Below are 13,766 nucleotides of genomic sequence, written 5' to 3'. Positions count from 1 at the left end.
CGGCAGGGTCTGTTAAACGGACAAACAAATAGCAGGGTTTGTTGCTCTTGACACTGAGTTCACATCGACTAACCTTTTCCTGTCCTCCTCATCTGCCATCCTTCGATCTTCGGTGGAGACAGACAGATCGCTCGCTCGCTGGCTTATTCCTCATATTCGCGCTCGTTCCACGGATTGCTCGTGCCTGCCGGGACGGCGACCTGGCTTCGCTGGAAGAATTACCTCCATCATGATAGGTAAGCAGGTCTCTTATCTCTCCGTACATAATCAAATCTTCTAGCTTGACAAAACAAACATATGTGCCTGGGACCCGGTGCTTTCAAGACATTGGATGATGCGCGAGACAGGAATCATTATTAGAGGTTGTCTGGTTTGGTGGATGAAGACGACGACCAGCTGCCAGCATCTCGTTATCTCGCCTCGCGCAGCAAAGCCGCGGGCGTCCGTTCACCCAAAGGGAAAAGATTGGCTTAAGCATTAAACTTGTGGTACGCGCGGTTATCTGCGAATGTTTCTGAGACAGTTGTCTATGTCCCTACTGTCCACCCCCACGTTCCCATGGTGTTGAGTTGATGTAGGACTTGAGGTTGTTAGTTGCTCCATGTATATCAGTCTACTTCCATATGTCTTGTAGTTCAGCAAGGCAATGGCTAACACCTATTTGCTGCAAATGACATTGGCATTTGACTGTGCGGCCGGAAGAGATAAGACGGGAAGCGCACCATCTCGCTACCACCTCAATACTATCTAGTCGTGCCGTGTGCATGATTCGTCGTCGTAAGCCGCAGAAACGGGAGGGGCTGACTCCAGAGTATGATCCAGATTACTATAATCCCCATGGTGATCTAGTGATGGATCAAAAGCGGCGCTTGGGGGTCGGCTGCTTGAGACATCAATATCACCGAAACACGACAAATGTTTGAAGCCGAAAGCCCGTAGCGTCGTCATACAGATCCATCCACACGTGGGCTGGCCTTGGTCACTGACAGGCCAGGGTCAAACACTTCAAAACGATCAGAAGTCACCATCACTAGAACCAAAGTGGTTGTACGGGGTTGCCTTCTACCATAATTAGGTACAGAAAGCGAGGGATGCGGCATCTCCTCCAATTCAACCCAGTCATGCTCGGTCATCTGTCGGAATATGTAGCAGTTGTGAGTGTTGATCCAAGCCCAGAACTGTTCGGAACGCGAACAAAACATGCTAATATTGACTTCTCCATGACCTTAACTCCGTTGAAGCGCCAGTTCTGTTCCGCCGTTTTTTGGGTCAAGCATCGTTACTCGTGGATAACACAGCACACACGGACACACAAGTCGTTTTTGATTGTCTTTGTCAATGCTGTCAATTCATCAAGAGCAATTCCTAATGCGCTCTAGACCGTAAAGGATGCGATATACATCTCCCATTTCCCTTGAACCCCGAGAACCGAACGACATGAGAACGTGAACGAGGAAATTGCGTTTTATTTAGAATCCTGCGAGTTTGTTAGCCTGGTCGATCCCAAGAGGCGGTGGTGCGCGGTGTCAACATACGGAGAGGGGTGAAGAACCATCGGTTCTTGCCGCTGGTGTAGCGCTCCTCCAGCACCTTCTTCACGTTCTTCTTAGCATCCTCACGCTGGCTGACCTCCTTGAAAGTCTCGGCGGTGACGGCACCCTTCAGACCCTCGAGCTCGAGAGTGTAACGAGTGGGCATCAAGTGGTTGTAGTTGATGGCCTTGACGAAAGGCTTGATCTTTGAGCGCTTCTCCTGGCGGGTCTTGGACATGCGGCGGGTGATCTTGGCCGGGTAACGCTCAATGCCGGCGACGAGGGCGTGACCGTAGGGGTGCGTCTTGTTGCCGCTGTCGACGGGCTGGATGATGACGACCTTCATGAAGCTAAGTTAGCAATTGAGCTGGCCGTGTTTGGACTATTCGTGTTCCAAATGCCATCGTGGCTTTCAAGGCTGGATTTCTCGAGGTTGCGGCGGTCGAATAAATTTCGTCTCCCAAATCTGCATCGTCTCCCCTCCACACAAACGCACACATGATTCTCTGGGGCGGGAACTCTGGCTGTCGAACGTACCTTCTTACCGGCGTAACGGCCGCGGGTGATGATGGCAACTCTGCCGACCTTAAGGAACTTCATTTTGTCGTCGGATTGTCGAGGGCAAGTATGAAGTCAAGAGAAGGGACGTTGTGTGTGAGGATTGGTGATGTTCCTTTGGCGTGCTTGACCTACCGTAGCTGGAAAAGTTCCCAGTGAAAAATCATGGATTTGTGTGTAGGGCAAAAATCCATGGCCAATGAGAAAACAGGAATTATGGGTCTCTCATGTGGCCCCGGCGTCTGATTAGATAACAGCGCTTTCCGACTTGGAAAGATACATGGTCGCAAGTACCTACCGATTTGAGGCCGATGAGCGACGGAGCGTGGGCTGGATTTGGCCGAGAGAACGGAATGGCTCATCAGGCAGCTCGACGCCTGACTGACGAAGCCCACCAATTCACTACACCCATGCACAAGGCCAGCAACTTCCGCTCATAGAGCAATTGCCCATCTGCCTTCAGACTCGCCGTGGGCTTTATTCTGCACCAGCCGTACATCATGGCACCTCCCACCTATATCATCTCCAAGATGGCCGATCCAATCTTCGCCCTCTTCATTGGTCTCGGCGCAGCTGCTACTCGGATCAAGCGCGAAGAGAAGGAAAAGGGCAAGACTACGCAGCAGACGATCAGTTCTCTACAAAGGTAGATATTCTCTATTGTCAATCCTCTAGCAAGACCGCCCGCATCCGACGAGGGACTCCTACTGACATGCGCCTAATAAGCCGTCTCGGGCTCTCGAAGAGATCTTAGTGATCCAAAAGCCAACATCAGACCTCGAACCCGGGACCGTACTCCTTTTTCATAGCCTCACGGACTATTTGACCACACAATTTGGCTGTAGGATTCGTGGCAACAGCTAGACCCTTGGCGATTTCATTCCCGTACCGTCCGCCCAAAGCAAAGTCCCTAGATGCTGCTTCCTCAAAGTCCATCTTACTCCAGCCGGTTTCTTTGCGACCATCGTGTATATTTAAATAGGCCCCGTCCGACAATCCTTTCGCCGTCATATGATACAATGCTGCTCTCTGGGTGTGGGAAAGCGATAGCGTCTTGCTGGCCTGTGGGGAGATGGATGCAAAGATGCTCTTGGGTGTTAACAGCTTGACTGCTTCGTCAAGGTCCGACAATACCGTTGCTGCTGCTTCCCTCTTTTCCGGAGATTCTGCGCCTTGGGCAAGTGCTGTTGGGTCGTCCATGTGCGACAACATCTTGTCGCCATAAAGTCTCCTCAGAGCTTGGGCTCTGTTATTCCGGACGCTTGCGTATTGGGGGTACTCGGCGATCAGTTGACCAAGTTGCGCCACACAGGTCTTGTATTTCTCGGTGGGGTTTGAAGCTGGGGTGGCAGTCTGGAGCCCTGCCAGCTGCATTTCAAGCTGCTGCATGGCCACTACTATGTCGCGTTCTCTCTGAGACACTCGTTCATAGATGGAGGGCTGATGAATGTTCGGGTCCTTGGGCAATGTCGGGTCTATCAGGACAGCCATCAGGGGGTTTGACTCGGGGTCCTTCATCTTCTCCAACACATTCTCGTCGCGCCGGCTGAGGGAGGTGGAATCCATGCTGACTTGTGGTTCGGGGGTGTGAAACGTCGGGTTGTTCGATATACCAGACAACAATACTCTTGGAACAGGGAAATTCTCGGATACTGACAACAGTGTTTTGCTGACTTGAGTTCGACTTGAATCTGCGGTAAAATAGTGCGGGCTGAAGTAAATAGGTACTCGGATGATTCGGTGTTCCATACACAACAAAGCACACGCCACGACTCTCTACCAGGGAGCGATAGTTGCTTCTACGGCAGACCACCGATCCTAGGCAATGCAATTGATAAGTGTTTCCTCATTGTCTGGCAGGTGCACAGGCATTGAGTCGAGATACAGGGCTTGGCGCATTGATATGGGAGTATGACGCTATCTGAGTGGTCACTTGCAGCGGCCCCCGTGGATGGCCGTGAGTAGCCGAGCGGGTTTGCGCGCTGACCCGAGTCTATCAGAGGCGCGGCCGGCATTCCGCCATCAAGGGTGCTAGGACAATGGGATATCCGCATCCAAGCTTTCATGTCAAAGGCAACACAGAACGCCGTTGCGCATTGTCTCGGGCCACATGAGCTAAGCAAAGCACCTCCAGTGCGGAATTTCTGAACCGGCATGCCTACCCTCGGATGCCAACCGTTGATCCGGTCTTGGCCGTTGCTGGTCCTTCTGCATTGGGCGGCTTACAAGTTCATGTTAATAACAGCCAGTACTTCACATAGCGAACTTCGCTTGTCTCGTTGACAAATGTATCAAGGCTTTTTTTCGACGTGAATCAAGGAGATAATAGACATCGTCGACGCTGGCAATCGATCATACTCCTGTACTGCGTAATATTACCCTCATTGACCTACGGGCCTCCTTTCTCAACAGAGCATCAAACCAAGCTCTTTCCAACACCACAGAATAGCAGATATGGCACCATCCGCAGTCTCCGAGCTACCTATCGGCCAAACTGCCGATAGGCCATCGTCTCGGATAGACAACTTCACCCATACAGACGACTTCGCAGTACAAGCTGGAGTTGGCAACTTCCAAGCCTACGACCATGTTACGTGGTGGGTGGGCAATGCTAAGCAAGCCGCGTCATACTACAATACCCTCTTCGGCTTCACAACCATAGCGTACAAGGGCCTCGAGACGGGCAGCCGGTACTTCACCTCATACGTGGTAGCCAACGGCGACATCCGCTTCGTCTTCACCTCCCCTATCCGGTCACATGCCCACCTCCCCGAAGAGGAGCCTATCACTGAGGCCGAGAGCACCTTGCTCCGGGAGATGCACGCCCACTTGGAGCGACACGGTGATGCCGTGAAAGACGTCGCCTTCGAGGTGGACAGCGTCGAGGGCGTCTACACTAAGGCCGTGGCCGGCGGCGCCGTCTCGGTGCAGGAGCCGACTCGGATCCACGACAAGCAGCACGGCGCCGTCGAAACAGCCGTGATCCGCACGTACGGTGACACGACGCACACGCTCATCTCGCGGGGCTCGTACCGCGGCGTCTTCCTGCCCGGGTTCCGCGCCCAGTCACCCCCGCTCTCGAGCGTGCAGCTGCCGTCCGTCAACCTGGCCCGCATCGACCACTGCGTCGGCAACCAGGGCTGGAACGAGATGGTGGCCGCTTGCGCTTTCTACGAAAAGTGTCTCTCCTTCCACCGCTTCTGGAGCGTCGACGACTCGCAGATCTGCACCGAGTTCTCGGCTCTGAGCTCCATCGTCATGGCCTCGGCCAACAACCTGGTCAAGATGCCCATTAACGAGCCGGCCCCCGGCAAGAAGAAGTCCCAGATCGAGGAGTACGTCGTCTACAACTCGGGTGCAGGCGTCCAGCACATCGCCCTCCTCACCGCGGACATCATCACCACGGTGAGCGCCATGCGGGCCCGGGGCGTTGAGTTCATCTCGGTGCCGCCCGTCTACTACGAGACGATGCGCAAGCGCCTGGCCACCGAGAAGCGGTCCTGGGAGCTGCAGCAGGACTTTGAGACCCTCGAGCGCCTCAACATCCTCATCGATTACGACGAGGGCGGCTACCTGCTCCAGCTCTTCACCAAACCCCTCGTCGACCGTCCCACCGTCTTCGTCGAAATCATCCAGCGCGAGCACTTCGAAGGCTTCGGCGCCGGCAACTTCAAGAGCCTCTTTGAGGCGATCGAGAGGGAGCAGGCCGATAGGGGTAACCTGTAGTAACTGTCATGAAACACTGATATAAGGAAAGGAAAGAGAGGTGTGGAAAAGCATCAAGTTCCCAGATGATGGCCAAGCTGCCGTCCGCTACTGGCAGGTATGAATAGCCTACTTCACGGAGGATACCTGTGCGAGTTGCAAAGTGTATATATTTCGGAGGCCAAACGGGTTGCCAGTTCACCGGCCCACGATGAAAGGATGGCATTTGTCGACATTAAGCAAGCGTGTACTTATCCAAATCAGCAATAATCGGTTGTTCTTTGTTGTTACCGTCGTCGTCGACGACGTCGCTGTTATCAAATGTTAAATCGGTAGTGAATTGTTATTCTCCAAAGTGCTATTTTTCAACGCACTCCAGCTCATCGGGGTTCTCAAGCCTTGTCCTAGTATATATACACAACTTGGAAGAGACGGGAAACCCCAGCTTCGCCCAAACTGTACCCATCCAACAGAGCCAAGTATGCTTCCATGTGGGAAAGCACAAGCGTCATTCGCCCCTGAACGCCTTTATCCTTTTCTATCCTTAAATCTCACGAATCTATCTCCATCGCCCCTGCTCCATTAGCGTCCCCATTGGCATGAGCTGCTGGCACATCCCCAACCACCCCATTCATCGCCACATCCGGATTGGGATCATCTCTTGCCCTTGTGTCACTTTGGCAGCCCGGGCAGTTGTGAAGAATTTCGTGCGCAAAGAGGTCGCAGTCTATGCAAAAGTGTGTATGGCACACTTCACATGCGTATCGTCCTGACTCGCTTAGCCCCTTATTCTGCGGCTTGGTCGTTTTAGCCGGGGCACCTGCAGCCGCGGCGTCGGCCTCGGATTTCTCCTTCCCCCTGCCCTTCGCCTTTGGCGGTTCGGGAAACGGAGCCAGGCAGGCATAACATGCCTTGGAACGACTGGCTTTCGACCAGGGAACCTCGACCCAGTTCCGTAGAGGGAAAAGATGGTGGTACGAGCGCGCCAAATGGGTAGAGAGAATGAGGGTTAGGCCACAGCCGGGGCATTCGGCTGGTAGACGGCAGACTCTTGAGCCGCAGCGCGTGCAGTCGTAGCCCTCCCTGGTGGGGCGGTTGTGGCAAGCACAATAGTTGATTGTATCCCCTTCTGCCAAGGTGCGTGAGGGGAAACCCATCATGAGCAGGCTGGCGTTGCTTTGTTCTTCGGTGCGTGTCGCCGGCGGTGTCGTGAGTTCGAGGAGTAAGTCACGATAGTGCTGTTCGTGGAGTGCTATTCGATAGCCGGAATCATCGCCCCCGTTCGTCTTGCTGCATAGCTCGGCGCAGATGGCTACCTGCGCTGCAATCCCCACCACTGATACCCGTACGCGGTCCTTTATTAGCGAGCCGATTGTGTCGTGGATGTCGCCAGGATCGCTGGACATCAGGGCCCCGAAGACGATGAGAACTTCGCGAGTGCCGTGTGAGGGAGTGTTGCTGCAGGTGACCCATGAGTGAAAGTGCCCGAAAAAACGTGCCAATGCCGACAAAGGCTTCAGAGGAAGAAAACTCACAATAAAGCGCCCCTGCACATCTCCAGCGCGTTCTGCAAACTGGGACTGCCCTGAGGTTCTTGTTTCACCCATTCCTCCAACTTTTCCAAGTGGTCGCCTGGGTTTCCGCTCATATCGCTAATGCGCACGGCGATACCGTCCCTCATGCCCACGATGCTAAGCTGAGAGATGGGATTTTGCTCAAAGTATTCTCGTACGAATTCCCGCGCGTAGGCCATGGTCAGCTCGTGGCGGCTGGGCAGAAGATCCTTCTCGAGCATGGCGAAGGACAGGTCCAGCACGAGCACCAGATGCCGTATGATACCTCGCTGGAGGGGCGTGGTGTCTTTAAGCAGGCGCGCGCGCTTTTGTGCCTCTGCCAATCCCTCGATGGTGCCTTGTAATGTGCCATCCTCGCCCTCTAGCACGGTATCCCACGATCGCTGGAGGTTCTCCCAGGCAGCCGTCTTCTGCTCCTTGCGCCCGCCCTTTTTGCCATCGGGTCCTGATCGTCCGCGCGTGTCGTGGGGGTTTCCCGAGGTCGCCTGGAATTCGTCGTCGGAGCCATCGTTGCCGTTGTATTCGCCGTCGGAGTCGGCCATTGCAGAGGTGCTTTTTTTCAAGTGAAGGTTGTGGAACGATGGCCTACGGGTGCACAAGTTGCGCAGGCAGTCACTCCCAAAAATGGGAACAAGTCGCGGAAAGGGACGCCAGGGCTGCTTTGCAGGTGCCCTTGGAGGGAGGAGCTACTGCATGGAAATCAAAAGGTGTGGTGAATAAAAAGAAATCTTTGGCCAGACCTGAAATCCGTAAATCCAAGCGCCAGGATTTCACATAATCTGCCCCCAAAGAATGCGTCTTGGTCGGTCTCCTGCGCGTAGGAAATCCAGCTTTCAAGGGAGAAAAAGAAGGGTGAAAGTCGGGTGAGGCTGTCGTCAATTGTGACGCACCTTGCTTTATCTCTAGCTGCTAGCCTTGTCGCCGGGGTCTTGGGCGGTGGGGCAGCGGCAGCAACTGGCGGCTCTGCTCACTGCACTGAAGCACTGAAGCACTGAAGCACAGAAGCATAGAAGCGCCCACGCACCCAAGCACCCAAGCACTGCAGACCGTGCTCGCTCGGCCCTCAGCTCAGCTCTCTCCACCGTCGGTAATTAGCATCACATATCCCTCCAGTGGCGTATCCATCACCCTGCATGCTTTAATGAGCTTGCTAACTGATGCACGAAATACATAGGCAGCACTTACATGCAGCTGATCTACATTGCTTATTTCCATTGCCCGCTCTAGCTGTGATATTCGGCCGACGTACCGTCCAAGAGAAATCATTGCACAATCGGGCCCGAGATCGTATATAAATAGGAGTTGAAGGTGGGGAGTTTCCATCCTGTGAGCCCCCTTGTGTTAGATTGTATATATGTACGATCAGCATCATCACTATGCAAAGTGGAAATCCCCGGCGTAGCACCACATTTATACAGTGGAACAGACTTGGTATTGCTGTCCGGGGCGAATATCATTTCTTGCCTCTCGGACGGAGCAGAGGCAAAACCACACAATCACGATTGCATCTGCCTGGAATTGGCTGTAACCAAGTCTGGAGTCTATCATACGACATCATATACATTAGCCGCGTAAATGGGGTATACTATCAACTATACTACTGAACTCTCCCTCACCCGCGCCCTCGCCCGTTTCAACACGGCCAGACCATCTGCCATTTATATCTTCATGTATGTCTGGACCAAGATATGCTGCTGCCACTGCTCCCTCCTCCACCTCTAGTCGAACTTCACTCGCTCGCGTATATCGTATCGCCGAACAGCTTGACTCATTTCCCTACATATACCTCTGGCGAGATACATGCTCTTCGATGGTCGTGTTCCGCGTCATTAAAAGAAAAGACCCAAGATAGCCTTGATAGAATGTTGCTTGTTGGAATGGGACGTGTCGCCGTGGGTAGGCCAAAAGCCCGCCTGTAAATCCAAAAAAAAATAAAGTGATAACGAAGTGGTATACCCTGGGAACCAAAAACTCCAACTCCGTGGTCAAATGAGAGACGTGAATAAGATTAAGGATAGCCGGTCACCGACCCCGTCGCGATGGGCCAGTCGTCTTCGGTTATGCTGGACCAGAAAACCCAGACCATGATAACGGAAAGCAGAGTGAACAGTGTCTCAAACAGAGCACCGTCAATCTTTCCCATAGTGCCGTTGCAAACATAAGGGCTGATCGTATAGTTAAAGACCTGGCCGACGGCGAAGAGAAGGGCAGCGCCTGTCAGGTAGGCCATGGGTCGGACTTCGCCAAGTACACGCAAGACCAGAATGGCCTCAAGGACAAAGAAGGCGACGAGGAAAACCAATGGCGCCAGCTGGTACAGAACGTAGAGCGCGATATGCCGGTTGCCCGGCTCGTAGCTGCTTTGGAATGTCCCTGTCCAGTTGAATCCAGTGTCCAGGGCAATGTAGCCAGTGCCGACAAGAAGAACGGCGCCTGAGATTGCCATTAAGCCAATAGAGATCGGCGTCCCGTCGTCAATGACCTGGTATCCGACGACACCGTTCAGCATCAAAATCCATGTCGTTGCGATCACCATGCCAATGTGAATGCCGGTGAATGCCTAGTTGAGAGTTAGTCCATGCACCCAGATCAGGCAAGATTGCAACGGTTGAAAGCTTACAATTCGGACTGTCGAGCTCAGAGGGAATTCTCCCACGGTGAAAATCTCGCATACTTCAAGAATGATATACCCAACGAGGAACAGTTGCATTTCCCTGTCGAAGAGTTAGCAACACACAGAACAGTGTGAGATGCGTGAGAATGGGCTGCTCTCAGCTTACCTCCGGCCAACAGCTGCTTTCTTCCTTTCAGATAAGAGCAGCAGCAACACTGACACCAAAATGGCGATTGCGCAAAGTAGTATAGAGCCCAGGTTGCCCAATTGACGGCCACCGCTCAGTGGGATACCCTCTAGCTTGCAGCCCCCCATGGTCCCGTCTGGTTATGCGAATTTGATAAAAGCTGTGTCACCATGTCAGTATTAAAGCGCCACCAGCAAAGCGCCATAGCAGAGAAGGTGTTGGCTAAGTACATACATTGCACACAGGTAAGGTTGCATCGCGGCAGAAGGCCTGGAAGCTGGTTAGCAAGAAGAATCGCAAGACGAAGTGGTGTAATAGGTACTCGCGCGCGCACAACAGGATTGAACATACCTCGAATTTGCCAAACTCCGTCGACCCCATTTTGATTGCGAAATTGGGCGAGCCAATTCGGTATTATTGTGATATGGTATTAAGTAACTTCGCACAGAGAGGCGCGCAGGTCTGTGCAATGTCTTCGACAGCTTTATCTCCTCCCGCTGCTGGAGCTTAGAATTTCGATTGTCGCAGGTGACGAGGTTTGGAGAATTAGACGGAACAGAAGACTCGCTTGGTGCCGCCGTGGTCAAGACGAGCGGTGTTGGTGGTTGTTTGATAGCAGTAGCAACAACTCGCTTACTTGCTTCAGCGTCGAGCGACCGAAACCGACGAAAGCGGCGTTGGATACAGTAGGTGTAGCGAAGATGGTGTGAGGTGTGGTGCGTGCCTTGACACGCTGCGACGAAAGGGACTCGACCTCGATTTCAATCAACTGGGCTTGAGCCGTTCCTGGAACAAGTGGGTCGTTTGGCTGGGTCGGGCTCGGTGCGATGCACTTTACTTGTAGCAGCGAAATATTGGTTTTCTCCTCGGTTTTGTTTTTTGGGGGCACTGTAGCTCCTCCTATCTTCCCAGCCTCTCTCGTGTAGCGTATGATCGTTCTGTCGTCCTATTCTGCTGGCGATAGTTGGTGTTTTGGTAGCATTGATGACCAATGGTGTGTGGGCAGGAAGGAAAAGAACAGACGGAATGCAGTCGAGGCTCCCAACTTCCAAGGCTCTTCTTCTTCTTCTGCTGGTCGCTCGACAAGAACTGCAGGGCAGTGGGTTGTTACGGCGACTCTGGGCCCCGTATAATTTAAAATCCAATGCTTTTCCCTGCTTGCTTCCATTGTTCGCTTGCTGTGCATCTGGAGGGGGGCCTACATAATTGGAAGGTCGGGAACGGAATGGGGTACCCAGTGTCGTGTCGGTACGGCGTAGACAGCACAACCAGACCGACTTCCAGCGTGGTAGTAAGTACCCAAGCTATAGGCAGGCTAAGCCTCTAAGAGGCCTAATAAAACATGCTAGTGGGGGGGGTCTTCCATCCTTAGCCTGCCAAGCATGAACGCTCTAGGTTAGCCTCGAGATCAAGCAGGGTCCTTTAAACCGTTGTGCCATAGAATTGCTCACTTGCAATATCACCGCTGCAAAACCTTGCCCGTTCTGCCCGCCAACCGCTGTTCAAACGTTGGAGACGGCATAGCATACCTTCTTGGGCGGGCATGGTGGTCCGACATGGCCCATGCCATGTCACCTAGGAAAATTCCTCTTGCATGTTGCAGACAGCACGATGGAGTCGAAGATGGGTAGGGAGATGGGGACGGATGAGCTTGCTAGAATATCCTGGGTCTTCAAGTCGATACTGCTTACCGATGATCACAGGACACACATGTCGCAAACAGTGACTAGACTGTTACATGCTTTTTTCTTCTCTCTCCCCCCCACGAGGCATCCCAGATAGCTGGGCAGATGCATGCATAAACAGAAGTTGTTTCTGTCTTATGGTGTCGCGTTCCACATGTCCAGCTGCTTCTCAGCTTCTCCTTATTTGACAACCGCAAAAGAAAAGGTACGACAAGGCGAGTCGAGGTGGTTAATCGGCACTGAATGATCGACGTTGGGGTGGCAGGGAACCCAGAGACCCAGTTGGGTGCCCAGCCTCAAGTATATGTAAGCAATCTTGCCAGCGTTATGCATGATCCCACTTGATGAGTTGTATGTATGACGGATGGGTCAACTTCCCACCTTATGTCATTGTGCTCGATTTGGGTTCTCTCATAACCTTTTGCGCAGTCTCCAACGCGTGGGTTCCCGGTGGTAATGTTCTGTCTTCTCGGTGCAGTCCGTCTTGTGTCTTGAATAATGTATGTAAACGTGGATCTGTAAGACAGTGACATAAAATGAACCGCTTGGCAGATTGGCAGATTGGCAGACGTATGCAAGTAAGGTGACGGGATGAGAGGGCCGGTCGCTGATTCGCCCTCAACCTCAATGCTCATCAAAGGTGCTGGTCTGTTTCGGTCACTGGTCAAACGAGCTGAGTCCAACTGGCAGCTGGCTGGCCATTCAGGTTCCATCCTGCCTGCATAATTTTATTTTAATGTAGCATTTCCCATATAGCACAACGAGCTTGCCAGCCTGCGGTGCCGAAGACGGTGATGCAACTCGTAGATGCTTTCCTACTCCGATGAGATGCATAAGGGATGGCTGTGACAATATCGCCACTGCAACGTGGGCAAATATACTTCTGTGCAAGAGGCGGAAGAAAGCTGAGGTTTTGGCTGCCGCTGGAGTGCGAGCAGACAGGCTAGGCAGGGGGCACACGGTCTCGCTTGCTTGGATAATTGCGCCATTGCAAGGGATCCCCAAGGTTTCAGCCACAGCATTGAAAGCGTCAGTCAACCTCACTGGCTTACTGGCTCGCTGGCCGACGGCTATGGCGCTCGCTGTTATTGCCACTATGTCCTGTCATCCAGTCGTTCCGGTGATGGTTTGCAGTAGTCTGCAAGTTGATCTCAGTAGTACACCGTCTGCTCCGTAGTCTGGTACGCGCTGACTGATGAAACCTCGAGCCCTAGCAGCCGGTATGTGGCAGCACCGAAAGACATGAAGCTCGCGCCACTCCTTGATATGTGAGGTGTGACGTCAACATCAAGGTTGCAAGCTGGTGTAGTATCTATGTTAGTGTATCTGTCTCTTATCGTGACTACTTGTGTTTCAGCAAGTTCCATGGCCAGGCCTTTTGAGAGGGGTCGTGGTAGATTAAAACACAGATGCATAGATTGTATTTACTTCGGAACTGGCCACTGGCAGCTGGTAAACAAAGGTCATCTTGGTTCCGTTGTCATAATACGCCTCTTATACCTCCGTAGCGACGACCCAACCTCCATCGGCAGACTAAAGAAAACCCCACGATAACCACCACTACGCACCGACACAGCATCGATATCACGCAATATATAGGCTGTTTCCTAATGCCACCCCTATCAGCCTTGTGCGGCTCGTGGAACTGCAGTACTCTGTATATATTAGCGGTTTGTAACTGGGCTTCTTGTATGATGCTTTGAGGTATCCCGGTGGCTACAGGTGATTGTCAAATTGAACAACACCCACCTGTGGCACCGGCATGCTAAAATCCAGTATGCCACATAGGTCAACTGGGCGCGTTCTTCCAATGCTGTCGTCCGTCTATGTCGCCGAGAGAGACGCTGATATTCATATCACTGGTCATGGGGCAGCTGGTGAAACCCCTACCGTCCTTGGAATAGTGCAACA

General features: G+C 52.9%; 5 protein-coding genes across 5 annotated transcripts; 1 reads left to right on the top strand and 4 right to left on the bottom strand.

Moving 5' to 3' along the window:
• Positions 1 to 1,469: 1,469 nt before the first annotated feature.
• Positions 1,470 to 2,132, bottom strand: PG998_009746 (60S ribosomal protein eL27; the record flags this gene model as incomplete). The annotated part of the gene is made up of 3 exons (XM_066876562.1): positions 1,470 to 1,477; positions 1,536 to 1,872; positions 2,070 to 2,132. The coding sequence occupies 3 exons, from the start codon at positions 2,130 to 2,132 to the stop codon at positions 1,470 to 1,472; spliced, it is 408 nt and encodes a 135-aa protein (XP_066728718.1).
• A 729-nt stretch (positions 2,133 to 2,861) lies between these two features.
• On the bottom strand, positions 2,862 to 3,656 carry PG998_009745 (uncharacterized protein; the record flags this gene model as incomplete). The annotated part of the gene is made up of 1 exon (XM_066876561.1): positions 2,862 to 3,656. One exon carries the CDS (start codon positions 3,654 to 3,656, stop codon positions 2,862 to 2,864), a length of 795 nt encoding a protein of 264 aa, XP_066728717.1.
• Positions 3,657 to 4,544: 888 nt separating this feature from the next.
• PG998_009744 (4-hydroxyphenylpyruvate dioxygenase) lies at positions 4,545 to 5,816 on the top strand (the record flags this gene model as incomplete). The annotated part of the gene is made up of 1 exon (XM_066876560.1): positions 4,545 to 5,816. The coding sequence occupies one exon, from the start codon at positions 4,545 to 4,547 to the stop codon at positions 5,814 to 5,816; it is 1,272 nt and encodes a 423-aa protein (XP_066728716.1).
• A 214-nt stretch (positions 5,817 to 6,030) lies between these two features.
• Positions 6,031 to 7,911, bottom strand: PG998_009743 (TFIIH basal transcription factor complex- subunit SSL1; the record flags this gene model as incomplete). Its single annotated transcript, XM_066876559.1, has 4 exons — positions 6,031 to 6,106; positions 6,170 to 6,193; positions 6,351 to 7,253; positions 7,331 to 7,911. 4 exons carry the CDS (start codon positions 7,909 to 7,911, stop codon positions 6,031 to 6,033), a joined length of 1,584 nt encoding a protein of 527 aa, XP_066728715.1.
• Positions 7,912 to 9,377: 1,466 nt separating this feature from the next.
• Positions 9,378 to 10,551, bottom strand: PG998_009742 (uncharacterized protein; the record flags this gene model as incomplete). Its single annotated transcript, XM_066876558.1, has 5 exons — positions 9,378 to 9,929; positions 9,990 to 10,083; positions 10,150 to 10,306; positions 10,401 to 10,440; positions 10,522 to 10,551. The coding sequence occupies 5 exons, from the start codon at positions 10,549 to 10,551 to the stop codon at positions 9,378 to 9,380; spliced, it is 873 nt and encodes a 290-aa protein (XP_066728714.1).
• Positions 10,552 to 13,766: the final 3,215 nt, after the last annotated feature.

The sequence above is a fragment of the Apiospora kogelbergensis genome, assembly GCF_038363985.1.
Source record: "Apiospora kogelbergensis strain CBS 113332 chromosome Unknown utg000006l_segment0_segment0, whole genome shotgun sequence".
NCBI classification, from domain to species: Eukaryota; Fungi; Ascomycota; class Sordariomycetes; order Amphisphaeriales; family Apiosporaceae; genus Apiospora; species Apiospora kogelbergensis.
This window is presented reverse-complemented; position numbering and strand designations above follow the sequence as displayed.